Raw genomic sequence first — 21,038 nt, forward strand, 5'->3', positions numbered from 1 at the left:
GCCCTCAGTGCCACCACCCGTGCTGCCACAGCCAGAGCCACCCTGCCCACTAGTGCTGCTGTCAGTGATGGCACCAGCGACTTCACCACTGCCACCAGCGATGGCACCGTCCGCAGAGCCCCCAGTGCCACCCCAGTGCCACCCCGCTGCCCCAGAGCCCCACCGGAGCCGAGGAAGGATGAGGGGGTGCAGGGTGCGAGCAGCCTTTATTGCCCAGCAGTGATGGGGGCATGGAGCAGGGCCACCCCCTGTCCCCCCCACTGACAGGGGGGACACGGGGTGTCCCTGGGCGCAGGGGCCCCTCACGTCTGCAGCTCCAGGAGGGGGCCCGGGGCGGGCACGGGGCCAGCCTGGCGGTGACAACCCTCCAGGTCCCGCAGCACCGCCAAGAGCCGGTCCAGCCCCTCAGGCAGCGGCGCCTCTGCGGGGGGACAAGTTGGGGGGGGGGTGAGGACGCCGCTTCCCCAGGGTCCCTCCCTCCCTCCCTCGGCCCCGAAATGGCCGCCACGCTACCTTCGGGGCGGCTCCAGGGCCCGTTGGGGGCGTCCTCGGCCTCCAGCAGCTCCCGGTACTTCTCCCTGCAGCGAGAGGGACGAGGCCGTGAGCCCCGGGCAGCCCCTGCCGCCCCCCGGCCCGGGCCCCGCCGCACCTCATGGGCTCCCGCAGGCCGCACAGGTGGCGGAAGATGAGCTGCGCCTCCATGTCGGGCTCCAGCGGGTCGCTCCACTCCTGCAGGGTGACGCCGTGGCGGGTGGCGTCGCAGCCCAGACCTAGGGGACAAAACCCGCTGGGGACCCGCCGCTCGCCCGCGGGGAACCCGGCCGCGACCCGCCGCCCGCCGTACCCGTCTTGTCCTTCTGGTGACAGCAGCTCCATTTGTCCCCTCTGAAGACGCCGGGGTGGTAGGAGCAGAGCATCTCGGGGTTGCTGGCGCAGGCCTTGCGCAGGGCCGAGAGCCACTGGTTCAGCTCGTTGACGCACTGCGGGAGGGCACAGGGCAGTGAGGGGGTCCTGGGTGCGCGGTGGCCCTGGCCCCCCCCCCCCCCACGCCCACCTTGCACTGCAGGTACGCCGTCTCCTGCTGCCCTGCCTCGTCCACGTAGACGATCTGCATCACGTGGGAGCTGCCGAAGCTCTTCTCCTCCACCTTCTCGGCCACCCGGATGTTGGACAGCGCGATGGAGCCGCTCTTCTGCCGCCGGGGAAGGAGGAGAAAGTGGGGCTCAGCACCCTCCCTGCAGCCCCTGGAGGCACCTGAGAGCCGCCAAGGACAGGGAGAGGGAGCTACGGGGCACTGCCACATCTCCGGTGCCAGCCTTGACCCACCATGCAATGCAGAGCCCCGTGTCCAGCACCCCGAGGTGGCACACGTCCCCAGGATGGGGCCCGTGGCTCTGCTGGCACCTTTCTCCATGCAACGCTGGCCACACCATGACATGTCTCCCCATACCTTGGAGCTGGGGGTCTTGGCAAAGCTGAGGGCCTCGCTGGTGAGGGAGAAGTGCAGTTTCTTGGAGGAGGAGGAGAGCAGCGGCCCCTTGCCCCTGGTTTTGTGGATGAAGAGCGGGCCCTCCTTGACGACCAGCGTTTGCAAGGTGAGGGCGTTCTGCAGGTCCAGCTCTGCGGGGAATGGCCCTGTGCCCGTCAGAGGGGGCTCACGAGGCTGCGCCCGCCCCCACGGCCACCCCGCTCACCTTCCTTCTCCTCGATGCCCACCAGCTCGGTGATGAAGTCCTTCATCTGGGCGACGCCGCGCTGCAGTGCGGGCTGCAGTGGGGCCAGCCAGGCCTCCTTGGCCCGCCCCGCTGCTGCCTCCATGTTCCCCACGATCTGGATGGCCTGGAGTCACGAGGGACAGCGGGGTCAGGACCACGGGCACCGTGAGGGAGCCCAGGCGTCCTGGCCCTTCCTCGCCAGCCAGCCCTGCAAGGAGGCGACCAGGCACCCTGCAAACCCTGGGAGGTCCACGCAGCACCCTGGCCAGGAGGACACGAGCACCGGGGCCCCCACCCTCCCTCCTCCCCAAAAAGGCCCAGGTGCCCCACAGCAGGTGCCAGGGACCCTTTCGGCATCCCCGTCCCACCTTGGCCAGGAGAAGCAGCGTGCGGCTGGTGCGGGAGTCGGCGTGTTTCTCTCGGAGGTGGAAGAGTTTGGGGGTCATGATGGCTGGCGAGAAGAAGCGGAGGCAGAGGAAGCTGGTGACGGCGATGAACTTCACACTCTGCAGGGGCACGGGACACGCATGAGGGCACAAGACACACACGAGATGTGCACAGAGGCATGAGTCACGTGTGAAGGCATGACACACGCGAGGGCTGACACCCCCCAGGCATGGCACTTGCTGATTTATTCCCTGGGCTCCTTCCCTGGTGCCTTGGAGAGGCCGTGGCGGCTGACTCCACGGCACGAGGGGGAATCCTGTACTTATGTGGGATGCAACTGCGACCAGGGTGGGAGTGAAACTGCGGTGACAAGGGCCAGAAGAGCCTCATCCTGCAAAGGCATCTTGCGATGCCTCCGATCCCCCCATCCCCTGGCAATCTCCACGGGAAGTTCCCCAATTTTCAAATAATATGAAAACAGAAAATTTTGTGATTCTGAGCCACTGCCATGGGGCTTCCTGGGAGCTGCAGTTCAGTGCAGCGTTCCCCATGCTCCGTTCCCAGCAGGATGCACCCGTTCCCCTACCGAGGGGGGGACCCTGGGGTGCCGCAGCCCGTGCCAAGCCCTGGCCAAGGCTCCCGGCCCAGGGAGCAGCTGCCCCCGAGGGAGAGCAGGGCCCCAAATCATCCATCACCCCCCCGAGGGCTTTCCCCGCACGCCCACCTGGTGCTGGTGCTCGGGGAAGCGCTGCCCGACGCGCCGGAAGAGCTGGCGGAAAGCGGCGCGGACGACGGTGGGGCAGGCTGGGGCCGACTTGGCGATGGCGGCCAGGAGGTCGCCCAGGTAGGACTGGAGGTGCTGGCGGCTCTGCTCGATCACCTCGCTCTCCGTCTGCACGCGGTGCAGCCCCGAGCACCTGGCGGCACGGCCCGCCATCAGCCCCCCGCCGCGGGCGGCGGCGCCCAGGGGGATCGCCGTTTCCCCCGCTGTCCGCGTCCCGCCGCATCGCCCCTTACCCGACGTCTTTAATCTCCACCTTGCTGGGGTCCAGCTCCACGTACTTCTTCTCCTCAAACACCCGGTTGATGGTGGGCCCGAGGACGGCGTGCAGGTACTGCATCCCGGCCACCTGGCGAGGGACAGTGCTGGGGACACGCCGCTGCCGCTCTGCCGGCAGCGCCCGCTACCGACACCCCAAATCCCCCTGCTAAGGGCCGCCCAGGGTTTCTTTGACGCTTTCTTCCCGTGGTGCCTCCAGCCACCTCCTGACACATCCCTCTCCAGCAACAAGTATCCCTGCAGGCCAGGGACGGGGATCCCTCCTGCCCAGAGCCAGCCCCCCTCCCAGGGACACTGGCCCCAGCAGGGACAGCACAGAGCTGGGGCGACCTGAAAATACCAGGGTATGGCCCAAAGTTCCCGGCAGGGTCCCGCCGTGGGCGGAGCGCAGCCCGGCAGGGCAGTGGGAAGGGCAGAGCACGTTCCCGTGCCGGGGCAGCACACGGCACCTTGAGGAAGGACTCCATTGACTTGGAGGCCAGGGAGTTGCTCCGGAAGAGAGTGTTGGGCTCGCCTGCAAAACGTGAGATGGACGGTCCCGTGCTGGGGACAACAACGAACATGCGTCACCCACCCCGCAGTGATCCCACGCCAGCCCCGGCTCCCAGCCTTACACGGCTTCGCCAGCTCCAGCTTGAAGAGCAGGTCCAGGAACTCCTTGACCAGCCCCTGGCCCAGGAAGAGCTTGACCAGGTTGATGGCCACCTCCTGCCGGCACTCGGCCGTGGTGGTTTCGTCGAGGAGGGTGATCAGGTGCACTTTGCCATCCTGGTGGGGACAGGGATGAAGATATGATGGCACTAGGGAAGCAGATACCCCGCCTCGGTGAATAACTGTCCGGCGAGGAGCCGACGTGCCTGGGACACGCGGGGCGCACTCGGCCAGGAGCAACGCTCACCTGGGGCCCCGACTTCACCTCTTGGCACAGCAGCTGGACCAAGGGCTGGTAGCAGCTGGAGGGCAGCACCGTCTCGTCCCGCAGCCGCACCTGCAGCTGCAGGGATCCCAGGCTGCCTCTGCGATGGGACGAGAATGGCATGGAGAGGCACCTCCCGGAGCAGGAGGCATCCCAACATCCCGGCCCCCAGCCTTGTCGTCCTCGGAGGGCAGGTCGAGCTGCCCTGCCCTTGCCCTCCCCATTCCTGGCCTCCGAGAGAAGGGTTTTTCCCCAGGAATTGCCTCTCCGGAAGAGCGCTTTCCTAGGAATTGCCCCTCCAAGGAAAGAGCATTTTCCAGGCATTGTCCCTCTGAGGGAAGGGCACTTCCCAAGAATTGTCCCTCCGAGGGAAGGGAACAACCTGGCCAAGGGCAGGGCATTTCTCAAGAACTGGCCCTCCAAATGAAGGGCACTTCCCAGGAATAACCCCTTCCCGACACCCCGCAGGCCCCAGAGCCAACGCAGCTGCACGTCCCTCACGCGTCCCACCGCACGCCATCCCTCGGCACGGCCGTCAAGACTCACTCTGCCTCCCTCGCCTTGGATTTGTCCGGCCGCAGCCGGAACCAGCCCTCCTCCTGCCGGACCGCCTGCAGCCCCGGCACGTTGAACACCACCTGGCAGGGCGCACGGGAGGAGAGGTCGGGCAGTTGGCTGGGAAAGCAGGACACCCGCCCTCTCCTCCGCTACCCCGGCCAGGGCTGAAGGCTGTGGCTGTGCTGAGCAAGGCACCGCAGGTCACGGAATGGCCCAGAACAGGTCTGCAATCCTCCCCCGAAATGCTCCCGGCTCAGCTCCGGGCTGCAACGCTCTTGGTGAGAGAGCTAGCAAATCCCGAAGGGGCCAGCGAGGAGGAAAACCCCTCCTACAGATGTGGGAAACTGAGGCCAGAGAGACCACGGGGCTTTGAGGGCATCTCTGCACCCAAACCACCTCTTGGAGCCTCTCGAGAAGGGCTCGTGTCCCAGCCTGCAGCGGCAGCAAGGTCCCGCGCTAGGGGTTTTTCCATCCAAAGACCCAGAAACGGGGACAGTCACCGTGACCTGCCGAGAGTGCTCCGCGCCTCCCCGGCCCCGCCACGGCCCTCACCTTGCCCAGGAAGTCGTTCCGGCTGACCAGGTCCCAGTCCCACACCTCCACGCACAGCTGCTCCCCGGCGGCCTCAGGCACCTCGAACTCGAAGGTCTCGTTCCAGCGCGGGTAGCAGGATTTCTTCACCACCTGCAGCAGTGGGAAAAGGCAACGGCTTCAACCCCCCGTTGCTGGTGCTACGGGGTGGCCTGTACATCCCTGGGGCTCCCGGCTTCGGCACGAGATTAAATCCAGCCGGGCCACGGCTGCGCAGGCAGCTCCATTTCCCAACTGGCCTCCAGGTAGCCCATGACTTGCTGGGAGCCCGGCTCCCGGGACAACGCGTTTGGTGGCCATCGTGGCTCTCAGCTCTTAAAGAAAGAATTTTTCCTGCACTGTTAAAGACAGTTGAGGAAGAAACGGAGACCGACCTGAATTTCCCACTCATGGGCAGTAGGCGTTTTTTTCAGGTCAGTCTCCTGACTCTCGGAAGCCACCACTGCAGCTCTCGACACCGTTCGGACCGCTAAGGCAAAGCCCTGTCGGTAACCGAGCTGTGCCAAACCCTTGTCTTTAAGATGGCCCAAAATCTAAAGGAAACACCTTCACCGGAAGGAGGCCCGCACTCACGGCGCTCTCCTGCGTCTTCCCGTTGTAGCGCACCCTGACGAAGGGGTCGGAGGCGCCGTTCCGGTCTTTCCGGGCCAGATCCCTGCGGAGAAGAGGAGGAAAGCAAGGGGGCACCTCAGGGTCTCCTCGGACCGCGGGTGGGAGACACTGGCAGCTCCCCCGGGTGCATTTGGCCGGCTAATTGCAAACCCCGACCGTGCGCCGGAGTGGCCGCCCCGTCGCCCGCCGGCCCCCGCGCTCACCTGGCCTCGAGCACTCGGCAGCAGAGCCGCCGGCCGGCCTCGCTCCGCAGGACCTCGACGCGCAGGTGGATCTCCCCCTGCACCTCCTCGTCCGGGTCCACCGCGCTGAGGCTCAGCCAGCCGCTGACGCCTGCGGTGAGAGCGGGGCACCGTCGCGCCCGGCCGCGAGCCGAAGCCGCGGCGGCTGCTCGGCGCCGTTCCCAGGGGGGCCCGCGGCGGGCTGCGACGCTCGGAGCCCCACCGGCAAAGCCTCCCTTCCCCGGGCAGCCCCTCTCCTCCCGGGCCATTCCGGGAACGGGTGCGCAGGGCCCGGAGAGGATGGTGCGTGGGGGGGACGGTGCCCATCTCTGCCTTCGGGGCGACCCACCCGGCGGGACCCGGCTCCCTCCTACCCTTGGGGTGCTCTGCCAGCATGTCCCGGGTGATGCAGACCTTCCCGATGACGTCATCGCGGCTGGAAAACAAAGCCGGGGAAGCCTTGGCGGCAGCTTGGAGAGACAGGCCACGAGCCCCCGAACGGCAAAACCACCTCGGCGCTCGGGGGACGCATCCAGCGTCCGAGCACCGCCATCCCCTTCCCAAGCCACTTCCAGGTGCATCCCGGGGCCCACGCGCCTCTCTGGCCCACCCAGGCCAGCCCACACCGGTGGGGGCGAGGTGGGGATTCTCCAGTGTCTAGTATGGGGTTGAGCAGCCTGCCTTTCCCTCGGCATGCAGACAGACAGACTTCCGTCTGCAGTCAACCGTTCCCGCTCAGCTTTGAGGCCTGCCGTAAAACGCGGAGGACCCGACCCGGTCCCCCGCCCCAGCGGCGATCCGCCCGTACCTGAGCGCGTCCTCATCCATGACGTAGAAGGAGACGCTGTGAAAGCTGGGCTGCAGACGCACCTCGTACTCCTCGCCCCAGAACGGCGACAGCGTCTTCCACACCGTGGCAGTCCTGCGGGGCGGCCGGCACCGCTGGCAGGGGGACAGGGCTCCCGCGCCCCACGCCGGGCACCTCCCGCCCCCCCAGCCCGCGCCGCGGCCGGCCAGGCCCCGCGAGAAACCCGCAGGGGAACGGGCGCCCCGGCACGTCCCGCTGCGTCGGGGCCCGGCCAGGCACGCGGAGGGGGGAAAGGGCAAATTACAGATCAGAGCTGGCGCCGTTACCAGCCGCTCCGAAACGGGAGGGTGCTCGTGCCGAGCGGAGCCTTCCCCGCGCAGGGCCGGGGCCGCTCACCTGACGATGGCCTCGTTGTCGATCTTCACGATGCAGTACGGGTCGCTGCTCCCCGTGCTGAAACACAGCGGCGCGGCACCGTCAGCGCCGTCCTCGGCGCCCAGTGATGCACCGGCCACCCGCGGCCCCGAGGACCGTGCCAGGCTGCGGGATGCCCCAGCGCCAGCCCGGGAAACCCAGGGAGGGATGGCGGCGCGGGACAGCCGGGGGCAGGAAACCCGCGTGCCCGAGCAGTCCCACCAACCACGAGTCCACGCAGGATTTGGAGAAACAGGGAGCTGAAGGCGGGGGGGAATCCCAACAGGACTAGAAGGGGGAGCACAACCCTTATTAGACATCAGAGAATCAACGCAGGAGAGCAGCAAAGCCCTCAGGCCTTTCAGGCTGAACACCCGCGAGCGGATCCACCCCAAGGGGTGAAACGTCGTGGGATGGGATGCACGTGCCTCTCCGGGGCCGGCGCTAGGAAATGCATCATTGATCCCAGTTCCCGGCCAACGCCGGCGTCCGGCCGCGACGCCCCGCCGGCAGCCGCAGCGCAGCTTTCCTCTTCCAAAGAGGAAGGCGAACAACAAACAAAACCCACCCTTTTCCCCGAAACGGGTCCACGTGCTCACAGCCCCCTTCAACCCCGCGGGGATCCCATGCCCAGCTGCCTCCGTAAGGACGCGGCCGGAGGGCGCCCGGCTGCGGCGCTTCTCCCGGCCACGCTCCAACCCCGCTTCCTTCCACGAGCTGCTGCCAGGAAAATCACCGTTTTACGGCCTGGCTCGAGCCCGCCCGGGTTCCTCGGAAATCAGATAACTCCTGTGCAGACAGGGAAGCTGGGTTGGGAGCCGGGGAGCCCCACGGCAGCCCCCGCACCGACGGCGCTGCCCGGGACCTGCGCCGCTGCCAGGAGGGTGCGAGCGCTGCTTGCTGCCGCCCTGCAAGCGCGCGATGGGAAGCGGCTCGAGCAAGGGGTTATTCATTAACGCGGGCGCCCGGAGGCGGTTGCCAACGAGCTGCGAGTTTCCAGGTAAAGGAAGGAACGGGGGGGGGGGACTCAAGCACGGAGTAACATCCCTTCCCGAAAACAGGAAGGTCGGGACAGGTCATGTCTGGAGCAAGCCCGCGCGGGCAGCGCCGCCGAAGTGCGTGCCGAGGACGAGGAGCGCGTCCCCCGAGGAGCGCCGGGATGCGCACGCGGGCCATGGCTCTGCAGGGACGCCCGGATGCCCTTGGGGAGCACATCCCTGCCGTGCAAAGCGCCGCCGCCGCGGGGCCAAAGGGGCCGGGATGACCCACGCGGACACACGCACTGCTGTTACGGCAGCGGCAGCCTCGCAGCTCGGCCGTGCTGCAGAGCAGAGCCTGCTTCGGAGACCAACGTGCAGCAGGTCGTGGGGGGAAAAAACCTAACAAAAATAAGCAAATAAATAAAACCCACCCAGCGGTCAGACAGGCAGGTCTAAAACCGCCTTCGGCTCCCTTTGAAGGCACGAGGGCCTTTCCTGCCCCCTCGCCCCATCTCCGAGGCGGTCGTGTTCTCAGGGCCGTTCTGCCTGCTCCCCGCCCATCCCTTCCCGGTGCAGGTTTCCAGACAAATCCCGAGTGCTTCGGGCCGGCTGTCAGGCTGCAAACAGCGGCGGGTTGCTAAGAGCGTGTTTCTGCCAGCCTGGCAGCAACGCTCCCATCTATAACCGCACTCCGGACGGGTTTTAAATGAGACCAGTGGATTAAACACCATTAAGCAGAAACTATTGCCGACATTTCCTGCCTTGTGCAAACTATTCAGTGGGCAGCGAGCGCATACGCAGCAAGGGAAACATCTGCCCGCTGGCTGCGCCTCCGCGAGCCGTGCCGGGTGCCAAGGAGCGCAGTTTCCGATGGGAGCTGCCCCGAGGCGCAAACGGACCGAGACTGCTCCGGAGCCTGCGGTTTGCACAGGGATAATACAAATCCGCCGTTCAAACACAAGCTGGGAAGCAGCACCCGGGGTCCCCGGGGAGGGTTACACTGTCTTTGCAGCATCGCAGCCCCCGGGCGCGAACCGACGCTCACGAAGCGTCGGACAAGGCAGTTCACAGGCGCCGGGCATCCCGCGGGTGCCTGCCCCCGCGAGCTCGTGTGCACCCCAACGCTGGACGGGGCCGGTGCATTTGGATGGGGGGAAAGAGATGGGAAGGGGGGAGCTAGGGCTGTTTTTAAACTTAAAAAAAAAAAGTGGTATAAATTATACAGAGAGGAAGGAAAAAAAAAAAAAGAAAAGGCCATTTGGAGCCTGCTCTGGCATCCCCCCGCGGCGCAGGCACGCACGGCCATCCATCTTCGCAAGCAGCGCCGAGAAGGGACTGATGGATCGTGCGAGTTTTACGATTAAAAATTCCCCGGCTGAGGCACTGGCAGGGCTTTGCCCAGCACTCCGGGAGACCAGGGAACAAAAAAGGGCAATTTTCCTCGCTTTCCTGCGGCAAGGAAACCCCGGAGACAAGGCTGCCCGTGCGGACGGGCAGGGAAGCGGCGGCAGAGCGACCCGCCGGGCTGCGTTGCAGCCGCCCGGGTTGCTTCCATCTCCCGTGGGCTTTGGCTCCCTTGCCATTACTCACGGTGACGTGGAAGAGGACAGCAGACGGAGCCGGCTGCTGCCTGTTTACAGCCAGTTTTATGGTCTCGCGGCAGTGCCGGGTGCCGGTGCCAAACCGCTCTCCGGGCGGGCTCTTGCTTGAGGAACAAAAACAAACACCAGCGTCTCCCCGCTGCAGGGAGCTGGAGACGGCGCAGGGAGGGCGACGGGCGCCTTTGCGCTGCGCTGGAGCTGCAGCACGGTGCAGCAGCCCCGGGCGGGTGCCAGCCCCCCGATCCCCCCCCCCCCCCGAACTCGCAGCCCCGTTGGCCGGGGCTAAACCCCGCGGAAACGGGTGCCGTTAGCGCGGCGGGAGAGGAGAAGCAGGCTGCAGCGCTTCCGCACGAGCCCGCTGCCGGCGCTGGTGACTGCAGCAGGGCAGGTCTCTGTTTGACCGAAAATGAGAATCCCGCAGGTGCAAGCCCAGCACAGCCAGAGGCAGGATTTGCTCGGGAAAAGGGCAAAAAAACAGCCTGGCCGGGCATTTGACAGCATAACTAAGAGCCCGAGGCAGGAGGGGCCAGCGAGCCGCGGTGCTGGAGACGGGCCGAGGCCAGGCTCCCTCCCAGCTGCCGAGGAGGGATTTCGTCCCAGGCGGCTGAGAAAGCAAACGCCGTCACGGGCTAAAGAAAACGCTGCCTAAACCGTCGGGGCTCCCGCAGCCCCGGCCGGAGCCCCGCGGCCGCCCCGCGCACGTGCACCCGGCGGCTTCCAGCATCCTAAATTCATCCGGCGAGTCTCTCGGGTTGCTTGCCCGCTCCCGAGGCCGGGGATCGCTCACGAAGGCGCAGGTCTCGCGGTCACGGCCCCCGCGGGTTTGACAAGCGGGGACAGACCTGCAAAAGAGCCCGGGGATGGGAAAATCGGAGGCAGCCGGGGACCAAACCCCCCGGAGGCGGGTGACGACGGCCCCGGCGGGGGCGCGCGAGCCCCCCTCCAGCATCGCCTCCGCGGGCGGCGCCGTGCGCGGGGGCAAAACCCTGCTCAACGCTGCGGCCGCGACAAGCCCTGCCGCTTCGCGCGGGGCAGGGCGGAGCGAACGGCTGTCGTGAACCCCATCCGTGGGCAGGAGGCAGCCAGCGAGCCGGGGGGAGCCGCGGCCAAGGTCAGGCAGCGGCAGGTGAAGGAAGGAGCCGGGTCTCCGGTTTCCCTTTTCCCAGCCCCGGCCAGGCTCCCTGCCCCTTCCCCGGCTGCGTTTGCCCGCGGATTTGGAAACCCCCGGGTAAAGTGTGATCTCGCATCCAGTCTTCTGCAGCCCTCCCGAAATCCCACCTCCTGTCGCCAGCTCAAGTTCCCGGCAGGGAGTTGCTCCAAAGGATTTAAATCAGGCCTGACACACGGCGCAGGGAGGGGGAAGGCACATTTCTTTCCATGTCTATCCTCTTTTTTTCCCCTCCATGACAGCTGTGGGGCTTTTTGCTGATTTTCCAGCAAAGTTTTCCAGCGATTTCCCAGCTGGGCTGCGGAGCAGCTCCTCAATGTGCCCTCAAGAGCGTCCTGCCAGCGGCAAGCAGCTCCGCAGCCGGGCCCCCGCGCCTCCATCCCATGGGAATGGCAGCGGGCAAGAAGAGCAGCAAGGCCAACGGCACAGTGGGCAGCTGCTGCCGGCCCCGCGGGAACGGCGGCTGGAAGCCAGAGCGAGTGGGGAAGCCTGCCCGGGGGCGGCTGCCCTGCTGGTTTCGAGCCGGGACTCGGAAAGGAGAAGTGACGGGAGGGACGGGAAGCACGGGGGCTGCCGCGGCTGCTTTCAGGACGGCTGCGCCGAGGGTGCACGTGGGGTCCGGCTGCGTGTCCGTGTGGGGTCCAGCTGCGCGTCCGTGCCCAGGCACCCAGGGGGCTCCGGGCCCCACCAAGGACGCAGCTCTGGGGCGGCTGCAGATGGAGGGTGCGTGGGGGGGGGGGGGGGCAAGCCCTGCGCACAGCAGCATTGGGGTGCCGGGGGGAGCCCCAGAGCGGGGGCACCCAAAGCACTGGGCACTGCCGGGGGCACCCCACAGCACTCCTGGGGGGAAGCCCTAAAGCACAGACACTGCAGGGGGGCACCCCAAAGGAGCCCTGGGGGGCACCCCAAAGCACCCAGCACTGCAGGGGGGCACCCCAAAGGAGCCCTGGGGGGCACCCCAAAGCACCCAGCACTGCAGGGGGGCACCCCAAAGGAGCCCTGGGGGGCACCCCAAAGCACCCAGCACTGCAGGGGGGCACCCCAAAGGAGCCCTGGGGGAGCCCCAAAGCACCTGGCACTGCAAGGGGGGCACCCCAAAGCAGCCCTGGGAGGGAGCCCCAAAGCACCTGGCACTGCAAGGGGGGCACCCCAAAGCAACCCTGGGAGGGAGCCCCAAAGCACCCAGCACTGCAGGGGGGCACCCCAAAGGAGCCCTGGGGGGGCCCCAAAGCACCTGGCACTGCAAGGGGGGCACCCCAAAGGAGCCCTGGGAGGGAGCCCCAAAGCACCTGGCACTGCAAGGGGAGCACCCCGAAGCAGCCCTGGAAGGGAAGCCCTAACGCACAGACACTGCCGGGGGCGCCCCGAAGCAGCGGGCACTGCCGGAGGCATCCCGGAGCCCTCCCGGGGGCAGCCCCCAAGCCCCAGCCCCTCCCGCGAGGGACTCACATGTCTTTGGCGGGCAGGTTCCTGCCCTCCACGACGCGGATGGAGAGCGAGCTGCGCCGGGCCATGGCGAGCGGCGAGCGGCGGCCCCGAACCCGCGGCCCCGACAGCGCCGCGCCCCTCGCCGTCCAGCGCCCATGTGCGGGTCGGCGCCGCCGGCCGCCAATCCGCGCGCGGGGGAGGGACGAGGGGCGTGGCATCGGGGCCATCCCCGGCGGTGGTTGGGCGAGGGAGGGCTGGGGGGCGGGGCTGATCCGGAGTCACTCCGGAGCGGGGGCGGGTCCCGGAGGGGGGCGGGGCACCCCGTGGATGGGGGGGTCCGGGGGGACCCCAAACTGCTGTGGGACCCCCAAGCCGCTGAGGGCCTTAGAGGGGCTGAGGGGGGGGGGAGGCCGGGGCGGGTGAGTCCTGTTCCCTCAGGAATCCCGGCCCATTCCCGCAGGAATCCCGGCCCGTTCCCACCAACGGTTTTAAGCAGTATATTAAAAAAAAAGAAAAAGGGGAAAAATGGACCTGTCTAAACGCGCCGAGGCGCCGTGGGCGGCCAGCAGTCCCGGCGCGGTCCTGTTTGCGAACATACTACTTTTAACTGCGCCCGCGCCATCTGTTCCCGGCCCGCGAGCAGCCGGCGCGGCGGATGCAGCCGGGGCTACGGGGTGTCCCGCGTCCGCCCGCATCGCCCCGCGCCCCGCAAGCCCTCACTGCTGCACCGAAGCTGCCGGGGCTCGGCTGGGGGACGCTGCCCGTGGGCCCCCCCCCAGCATCGAGCCGGCATTTCCCGCTGTTTTAGGTCGATCCGTCAAGAGAAACCCGGGAAACCATTAACTGCTTTATACAGGGGCTGGGATGTGCGGATGGGGGGGGGGGGCTGCTCCTCGGAGGGGGCCGAGCACCGGGGATAAATACTGAGCAAAGAAACCCCCCCCCCGCGGCACCCGCTCGCTCCCGCCGCCGGGAACCCCCCCCCCCCCCCCCCGCCGGCGGCAGCGCTTCACGGGAGCTTGGGGAAAAAAATAGGAGAAAAAGGTGAAGGCAAAGCCCTCCGGGAGGGGGGGGCGGCCGGGGGGCAGCTCGGCCCTGAAACCGGAGCCGGACGCCCTGCCCTGCGCCTCCCGCGCCGCGCGTTCCCGGGGGCCTTGGCATTCGCCCCCGCCGGCAGCGCGGCCCCCGCGGCAGCCTCCTCCGGCCCCGCCGGGGCTTTTCCCGCCAGCGGGCCGGGCCGAACGCCCGACTTCCCCGAGCGCCAGCGTGACGGCGGGATAAACCCTGCCGGGATAAACCCCGCCGGGATAAACCCCACCGGGCTGCTACGAGCCGCTTTCTCAGGGAAACACGCGTTCCGGTTGGGCAGTTTGCAGGAGACGGGTTCGGGAACCTCGATTTGCTGAACGGGAAAACAGCCGCCTGCCGCAGCCGGGATTATCTGGGGATTTTGCTCCATTAATGCACTCCTCTCCGGAGCGCGGGCAAGGCAGAGGCGTCACGGGAGCATCCCTCCGGGTCCCGCAGCCCCCCCCCCCGGGGCGAGGAAGGGCCCAGCGCGGCCGGCGTCCCCTCGGCAGCCCGTCGTGCTTCCGTGGGACACTCGGAGCCACATTCCCTTTTTTTTTTTTGGCTCGGCGTCATCGAGGGCGCTTCCTGGCACAGGGCCCTGCCGGATGGCAGCTCCGGGGTCAAACTCCCGGGGCCGGGATGGCAGCGGGGGAATTAGCAGCAAAAGTTGCCCTGCCCACGGAGAGCCTAACGGAGCTAGGCAGAGGCTTGGGAGATTATATTCCTCTTCCCAGCTGCTAAACCAAATGCCGGGGCGGTATTTTTGCAGCGCGATCCTTGTTGCAGGCTGCAATGAGAGTAGGCAGGGTAACAACCCACCTCCGGGGAACTGCGGTGATACCCCAGTGCGGGATAAGGGTGCTATGAATATGGATAAGATGTGAATATGGGCGAAGCATAAATATAATGTGACACAGAACAGCTTTCATTGCCCCTGTGCCCTCCACAAACTGCCTACGGAAAAAATAAATTTTGTGTGTGTGTGTGTGTATATATATATATATATATATATATATATATAAAAATATATATATATTTATTAGTAGGGGAGCAGCCTGACATGGGGCATTTGCAGCCACAGCTGCTGGGGCAGCTCCTGCACAGGACTGGGACCAGCGCACGTCCCTCCCCAAAAGTCTTTGCCTGCCGGCGCTGCTGGATGCGGCCTGGATACGGCGCTGACGTGGTGCCAGCACCAGCACCCCTGCGGGACCGTCTCCCGCCCGCTCCAAGCCTTGCATGCAAAGAGTGTCTTGGGAAGGCGTCCCCTGTCCCAGCACCCGGGGTCCACACGCTACGCAGCACCCTGCCACAAGCTGCTCTGCGCACCCAACCCACCCAGGGCAACCAGGCACCCAAAACACCTGTGGGAACCAGGCACCGAGACTCACCCAGGGCAACCAGGCACCCAAAACACCTGTGGGAACTGGGTGCCCAGAACCACCCGTGGGAACCAGGCACCCAAGTCCCACTATGGGAACCAGGCACCTGTGGGAACCAACCACCCAAGCCCACCCGTGGGAACCAGGCACCCAAACCCACCCATGGGAACAGACCACCCGTGGGAACCGGGCACCCAAACCCATGCGGCAGGAGCGGGGACAGGCTGCCGGCCCCCTCTTGCCATCTCGTGGATGGATGGGGAACGTCAGCAGGGCCTGGAAAGGCTTCGCCCATGTCTGCGTGCGGGAAACCCCCCCACATCCCGGGACAGGGCTGGATTCGGAGCAGAGCGAGCCCAGGGCGCCTGAACCGCTGCTGCACTGGCAGAGAGGTCGTCGCTGCGCAGCGGAGACGGAAAAAGGGGTGGAAGCCCATCCAGCATTTTCCTATCTGTTGCTGAACGGCAGCGGGGGACGAGGGGCATCAGAAAAACACCTTTTCTCCAATCTTTTTAGCATTCATCAGCAAGGCAACAGCTTTTTATTTCCCTCCTGGTCCACAAGGCCTTGCTGTTGGGAGGCAGCGCGGGGCAGAGCACGCGCCGCTCCGCTTCCTGCGGCTTTGCCAGCTTCTTCCCGGGGGGGGGAGAGGCGGCAGCGCAGGGCGAGAGCGCTGGCAAGGCGGCGGGGCCGTGCCGGGGGCAGGGACAGGCAGCGGCAGCGGCAGCGACAGCGGCTCGCCCCGCGCCGGGCCGGCGGCACACGCGGGCTGATGCGGAGGCGGCGGGAGGCGGAGAGGTTTGGGTGGGAGCGAAGGGCGGGATGCCAGCGGCTCGCACGCTTCAGGCGCCAGGCACGCGGAAACGGCCCTGGCCGCGCCAGCTCCCAGGCGGCATCGCCCCGCCGGGCTCGGCCCCTCTCCTCCGGCCCCGCGTCGGTCCCGCTCCCACGCTGGGCTGGGGGCTGCCGCCGGCCGCGCCAGGGACCCTTCCTTGGAGATGGGGCGCCACGCACCCGTGCATCCCCTCCGGTCCCGGCGTTGCAAGCAGGGAGGAGGATTCGGCTTTGCGGGGCCGCGAGAGCACCCAAGGGCGGGTGCGGAGAGGGCAGCGCCGGCTCGGAGGGCGCCGGGGCAGAGCCGGTGCTGGGGAGGTGGCAGCGGCGGCGGCGGCGGTGGCGGCTCAGAGCCGGGCGGCCGGCTGGTCGTAGACGTGGTGGGTGTTGTAGCGCTTCACCGTCACCGCGTCCGGCTTGCTGAAGATGACACCGCTGCCGCACGAGTCGGAGCTGGGAAGGGAAGGACGGGTGAGGGCCGGGCTGGCGTCCCGCGGGAGTGTCAGGGCCGAGTGCCAGGCACGGCCGGGCATCGCCACCCTGCTGCAGGGCCCGCGGCGAGCCCCGCTCCCCTGGGCTCCGCAGCCCCTCGCCCGCCCCCCGCACCCGGGGACGCCTCCGCGGCGGTGCCGGGGCTGGCACGCACCTCCAGGTGGCCAGCAGGGCCACCAGGCAGGCCAGCAGGATGGCGAAGAGGATGGAGAGCAGGGAGGTGAGGACGATCATGCCGGTGCTGCGCCCGCCAGCCATCACGGGGAGGTTGTCAGCTTGCTGAGCTGGAGGGGAGACCGGAGGGAAGGAAGGGGGGCCAGGGCCGGAGGGGGACCCCCAGCCAGGGAGCACACTGCCTGCACGTGCAATCATGCCGTGCAATCGCACGTGCAACCGCCCATGCGATCCCGCCGTGCAATCGCGTGTGCAACCGCCCCGTGCAATCACGCCGTGCGATTGCTCTGTGCAACTGTGCGTGCAATCGCGCCGTGCAGCTGTGCCGCGGCTCTGCCGGGCGCATGGGGACGGCTGCAGGCCGGGCCAGAGCTGCAGCAGGCTCCAGTCCCGACGCTGAGCCGGGAGGCGCCTGCAGCAAGGCGCCCTGCCTCAGTTTCCCCACTGTTAGCGGGAATGCCGCACGCTGCCCTGCTGCGAAACGGCGCCGGTGCTTAACGAGGAGCGAACGAGGGTGTCCCACACCCCCCGGACCTGCCCCGGCCAGGCGGCGGGTACCTATTTTCAGGGTGATGGGCTCGGACCACTGTGTCTCAGCCTGGGGTCCGGACTGGTTCCAGGCGACGAACTTCACCCTGGGGGGGAGGAGAGGCTGGGCCGCGCTGCCGGGGGCCCTCGGTGCGAGCGCGGCACGCCGGGACGCGGCGGCTCCGTGCACGCTGCATTCGCCCGGCACGGCCGGTGCGAGCGACGGCACGCGGCCCCCCGCAGCGGCACGGCCCCCCCCCCCCCCCCGGGCGGCCCCGCACCCGGCTCACCGGTAGGGCCCGGGGCCCGGGAGGGGGCCGTTGCAGCTGGGCCGCTCGGGGTCGTCGCGGCAGGCGGTTTCGCTGCCGACGCGCAGCACCGTGATGTCCCCGGGGCGAGGGGGGCACGGGTAGTTGGCGAGGGCGGTGCCGAGCGTGGCGTAGGCCGTGTTGTTGGGGAAGGTCTGGAAAGCCAGCTGCGGGGTCCCCGGCGCCGCGCTGGCGTCGAAGCGGTCCGCGGCTGCGGGACGGCGGGTGAGGAAGGGTCCCCGCGGGAGGCCCGGCCGCGGCGCGGCGTCGGCCCCGGCGCTCGCCCCCCCCCCCCCCCCCCCGGTGTGCCACCTACCCGCGGCGAGGGCCACCACCAGCCAGATCTGGGCGCCGCGCTGGGCATCGCCGAAGACGCAGCGGGGCTGCTCCAGGACGAAGGTGGAGGCGGTGGTCCTGCCCCCCAGGGTCCGGTTGGTGAGGGTGGGCACGTAGTCGATGCTGGCTGAGACGCGAAACCAGCCGCTGACCCCAGAGCCCTGCCGGGGGCGCTGGAAAGCCCCTGGGCGAGGGCTTTCGGGATGCGCATGGATGCAGGCGGGGGACGCCAGACCCCACTCTCCTGCTAACCCCAGCGGTGGCTGTGCCCGGGGCCATCCAGCCACCCACATGCCGGGGAAGGCTGCTCCGTGCCCCTGGGCATGGCAGGGTGGCTGCACCGGGGCCGGGGCCAGCAGGGAGCTGCTCTGAGGGACCCCAGCTGCCTGGCCCCCGCTCGCCTCCCAGCTCCCACTACCGCCAGTTTTCAACTCAGAGACACCAAGATCTATGAAAATAGGTGGCAAAGACCCCCCATGGCATCACCAGTGGAGCAAAACCCATATGAGACCCCCCATGCTGCGCCCGTCCACCAGCGAGCCCAGGTATGGTAGATGGGTGTCATCCAGACCAAGGGTGTCAACCCGAATAGGGGTGTCACCAGACGCCCTGCACCCTCCAGTAACCCCCAGGCTCTGGGATGGGTCCCTGTGTCCATGCATGAGGGACCCCGACCCGCGATGGGTCCCTGTTCCATGCACAAGGGACCCCGACCCGGATAGGTCCCTGTGTCCATGCATGAGGGACCCCAACCTGGGACAGGTCCCTATGTCCATGCACGAGGGACCCCCCCAACTTTCAGGGGACGCACGCCGCACGGCCATCCACCCACCCCAGGGACAGCGCGGGTGCAAACCTGCCCGGCGTCACCCGCCCCGCCGCCGTCCCGCGCCCGACTCACTCAGACCGGGTGCGCCGGGCGCCGTCACCAGGAGCAGGAGCAGCGGGAGCATCGCGCCGGGCGCCGGGGGCCGTGTGCGGGCGGCGCGGCGAGGGCCCGCGCTCCCCGTCCTGGCGGGAGCCGCCCGCGGCCCGGCGGCCGCCCACATTCCTGCCGCCCCGCGGCCCCGCCGCAAACAGGTCCGGCTAGTTTCCCCCAGGAGCGGCGGCGGCTGCGCCTGAGCGCGCCCCGGGGCGGTGCGCTGAGACCTGCCGAGCTCATGGCATGGCGGCGGGAGCGGCCCGTGCCCGCGGGCGCCGAGGGAGCCTCCCCGGGGCGCTGCCTCCCCGCCATCCCAGGCTGCCCGCATCCACCAGCCCTGCCGGGGCTCTTGCAGCCCCCCGGCGCCCGCGCTCGCCCTGCTCGGTTGCTCCCGCCGTGGTGTCCCCACGGCTCGGCTCGCGCGCCCGGCGCCCCAGGGAGGGGACACGGGGGTGAGGAAGGGCGGCAGGTGGAAGACGTGAAACGAGTTTACTCGGCAGGACGCGGACTGCGCCGGGGCGCCCGGCAGGTGGGACGCGCCGTCCCGGGGGCTCAGCACGAGCTGGGTGCCGCAGCCCCGGGGGACGCTGGCGCCGGGGGGCTGCGCCCCTCGCCGGGGGGCCGCGACAGGGCCGGGGGGATGTGGTGGGTCTGGTAGGAGCTGCGGGCGAAGAAGCTGATGGCCGGGTCCTGGCACAGCTGGGCGCTGCGGGAGAGATGAGCAGAGGGGTCACGGGGGGCTGCGCGGCCGCATCCCCTCCTTACGAAAAAGGCCTTTTTCCCCCTTTTTTAGCATAAAAACACATCTTTGGCTCCACCTCTTTGCCCCAAGGAGGGGCCACCCGCCCCGGCCCCCCGGGACCGTCCCGCTCGCCCCTCGTACCGGACGGCGCCGAGGAGCCCCAGGGCCAGCGCGGCGCCCAGGCAGGCGAGGATGGAGGCGATGATGAGCGCGGCGCTGCCGCGGCGCGTGGGGCTGGGATCCAGGGTGCCGGGGCTGCGGGCTGCGGGACGGGATGAGCCGGGCGGCACGAGGGGGGGGGGACGCCCCTCCGCCCCGGCTCCGGGGGTGGCGGCGGCAGCGCACTGACGCCAGGAGGACCAGGCAAGCAGCCGGGACGCTACCTTGCCGCAGGATGATGGGCTCCGACCACCGCGTCTCCGCCTTGGGGCCGCGGGAGCCCAGCGCCAGGAACTTCACCCTGCGGGAAGGGGCTGCGCCGTGATGCCCGGGGGGACGGAGCCGGGGAATGAGGAACAGCCCAGCCAGGGATGGGGGTCCCACCTGTAGGGCCCCGGTGAGGGCAGGGGCCCGTTGCAGGAGGCCGGGCCGCGCTCGGCGCTGCACGTCGTGTCGCTGCCCACCCGGAGGACGGCGGCGCTCTGCTCCGGGCAGGTGTACGCGGCGGCCGGCGTCTCCAGCGTCATGTAGGACAGCGCGGCCCGGAGCCGCTGGTAGGGCGGGATGTCGGCTGCGGACGCCGGGTTTCTGAAGGTGGCCGAGGCTGCGGGCGCAGAGGAAGAGGCCGGTGCCGAGGAAGGCCCCCAGCGGGGACGGACAATCCCAGCCGCCGCCGGGTCGCCAGCCGGAGCGGCAGTTCGGAGCGACAGTGCCGGGGCGGGGGGCGACGGCGGCGCCACTCACCGTTGGCAAAAGCAACGGCCAGCCAGACGCCGTCGGTGGCGTCGGCGTACCCGTCGAAGACGCAGAAGGGCTTGTCCAGCGCGAAGGTGGTGGCGGTCACCTTCCCCGCCAGCGCCTGCCGCGGCACCCGGGGCACGTAGGGCAGCAGGGCTGCAGGAGCGGCGCCGGTGAGGGGCCATGCCGCGGGGACCGGCTGCGGCAGGCGGAGGAGCGGCGGCCCCGGGCGCTGCATCGCTCGCTGTGCCCGCTGCCCCCACGGCCGCCGGCGTCACCCCCCGGGCACGTGCGGCCCCGCGACCGCCCTCCCCGGCGGGGGAACCCCCGAGACCCAAGGGAACAACGCCGCCCCGCGCCCCCGGCCCCATCCCACTCCGCCGCTCCGGCATGGTTCACCCAGGCCCGCGGCTGCGCCCGTCCCAGCCAGCGCCAGCAGCACCCGCGGCAGCTCCATGGCCGGCGACGTGCTGCCTCGCTCCGCTCGCCACGTCCCACTGCCAAGGGGCCGGCGGCGCCGGCGAGCTGCCCCAGCAGCCGGGGCCCTCCCAGCCCTGCATTCCTCCGCCTGCTCCGCCGGCCCGGCGAGACCCCCGGGCAAACCGGGCCGGACGGACGGCTGCGCCTTCCCAGCCGCCCCCTGGCCCCGAATTCCCCTGCGCCGCCGGCTGGGGCGGCCGCCAAGCCCGGCCCCGCGAGAAGGGTGCAGGTCGCAAGCCCGCAAGGTGCAAGGGGACACCGAGGCACAGCGAGGCCACCGAGGAGTTTCCCAAGCGAGCGCACGGGCAGGACTCGAGGGCTTTGCTGGGGCTGTGGGTCAGGACCCCCCCTGCCCTGCACCCCTTCGCCCCGGCGGGCCGTGCGTGATGCCCACCGGGTGCTGGCGCCCAGCT

General features: G+C 68.8%; 3 protein-coding genes across 3 annotated transcripts; all 3 read right to left on the minus strand.

The window, feature by feature from the left end:
- Nucleotides 1-217: 217 nt before the first annotated feature.
- LOC106497318 (ras GTPase-activating protein 4-like) lies at nucleotides 218-12,598 on the minus strand. The gene is made up of 21 exons (XM_067309441.1): nucleotides 12,481-12,598; nucleotides 7,265-7,321; nucleotides 6,869-6,982; nucleotides 6,435-6,496; nucleotides 6,043-6,172; nucleotides 5,801-5,882; nucleotides 5,189-5,320; nucleotides 4,625-4,716; nucleotides 4,061-4,178; nucleotides 3,777-3,930; nucleotides 3,612-3,676; nucleotides 3,120-3,232; nucleotides 2,827-3,019; nucleotides 2,084-2,212; nucleotides 1,695-1,839; nucleotides 1,451-1,620; nucleotides 1,055-1,192; nucleotides 845-980; nucleotides 650-770; nucleotides 514-578; nucleotides 218-421 (listed from the first exon to the last, which is right to left on the minus strand). Exons 1-21 carry the CDS (start codon nucleotides 12,543-12,545, stop codon nucleotides 303-305), a joined length of 2,400 nt encoding a protein of 799 aa, XP_067165542.1. The 5' UTR covers nucleotides 12,546-12,598; the 3' UTR covers nucleotides 218-302.
- A 3,028-nt stretch (nucleotides 12,599-15,626) lies between these two features.
- On the minus strand, nucleotides 15,627-18,610 carry LOC136993954 (uroplakin-3b-like protein 1). Its single transcript, XM_067309930.1, has 6 exons — nucleotides 18,486-18,610; nucleotides 17,565-17,711; nucleotides 17,231-17,459; nucleotides 16,971-17,047; nucleotides 16,393-16,843; nucleotides 15,627-16,199 (listed from the first exon to the last, which is right to left on the minus strand). The coding sequence occupies exons 1-6, from the start codon at nucleotides 18,535-18,537 to the stop codon at nucleotides 16,094-16,096; spliced, it is 1,062 nt and encodes a 353-aa protein (XP_067166031.1). The 5' UTR covers nucleotides 18,538-18,610; the 3' UTR covers nucleotides 15,627-16,093.
- Nucleotides 18,611-18,989: 379 nt separating this feature from the next.
- LOC136993940 (uroplakin-3b-like) lies at nucleotides 18,990-20,638 on the minus strand. Its single transcript, XM_067309702.1, has 6 exons — nucleotides 20,545-20,638; nucleotides 20,152-20,301; nucleotides 19,792-20,011; nucleotides 19,632-19,708; nucleotides 19,390-19,510; nucleotides 18,990-19,212 (listed from the first exon to the last, which is right to left on the minus strand). Exons 1-6 carry the CDS (start codon nucleotides 20,600-20,602, stop codon nucleotides 19,059-19,061), a joined length of 780 nt encoding a protein of 259 aa, XP_067165803.1. The 5' UTR covers nucleotides 20,603-20,638; the 3' UTR covers nucleotides 18,990-19,058.
- Between the last annotated feature and the right edge of the window lie 400 nt (nucleotides 20,639-21,038).

The sequence above is a fragment of the Apteryx mantelli genome, chromosome 22, assembly GCF_036417845.1.
Source record: "Apteryx mantelli isolate bAptMan1 chromosome 22, bAptMan1.hap1, whole genome shotgun sequence".
In the NCBI taxonomy this organism is placed as follows: Eukaryota; Metazoa; Chordata; class Aves; order Apterygiformes; family Apterygidae; genus Apteryx; species Apteryx mantelli.

Bases quoted from the DNA above. Each gene is read 5' to 3' on its own strand.
- LOC106497318 (XM_067309441.1), bottom strand. From the start codon at position 12,545: ATGGCCCGGCGCAGCTCGCTCTCCATCCGCGTCGTGGAGGGCAGGAAC. The intron at 4,717-5,188 runs GTGAGGGCCGTG...GCGCCCTGCCAG, and splicing joins GGAACGACTTCCTGGGCAAG to GTGGTGTTCAACGTGCCGGG. The intron at 1,840-2,083 runs GTGGGACGGGGA...TCGTGACTCCAG, and splicing joins CGCTGCTTCTCCTGGCCAAG to GCCATCCAGATCGTGGGGAA.
- LOC136993954 (XM_067309930.1), bottom strand. From the start codon at position 18,537: ATGCTCCCGCTGCTCCTGCTCCTGGTGACGGCGCCCGGCGCACCCGGT. The intron at 17,712-18,485 runs GTGAGTCGGGCG...TTCGCGTCTCAG, and splicing joins GCCCGGCGCACCCGGTCTGA to CCAGCATCGACTACGTGCCC. The intron at 16,844-16,970 runs GTACCCGCCGCC...GGGGAAACTGAG, and splicing joins GCCCATCACCCTGAAAATAG to GCAGGGCGCCTTGCTGCAGG.
- LOC136993940 (XM_067309702.1), bottom strand. From the start codon at position 20,602: ATGGAGCTGCCGCGGGTGCTGCTGGCGCTGGCTGGGACGGGCGCAGCC. The intron at 20,302-20,544 runs GTGAACCATGCC...CCGCTCCTGCAG, and splicing joins GGGCGCAGCCGCGGGCCTGG to CCCTGCTGCCCTACGTGCCC. The intron at 19,511-19,631 runs GTAGCGTCCCGG...CCCGTCCCGCAG, and splicing joins GCCCATCATCCTGCGGCAAG to CCCGCAGCCCCGGCACCCTG.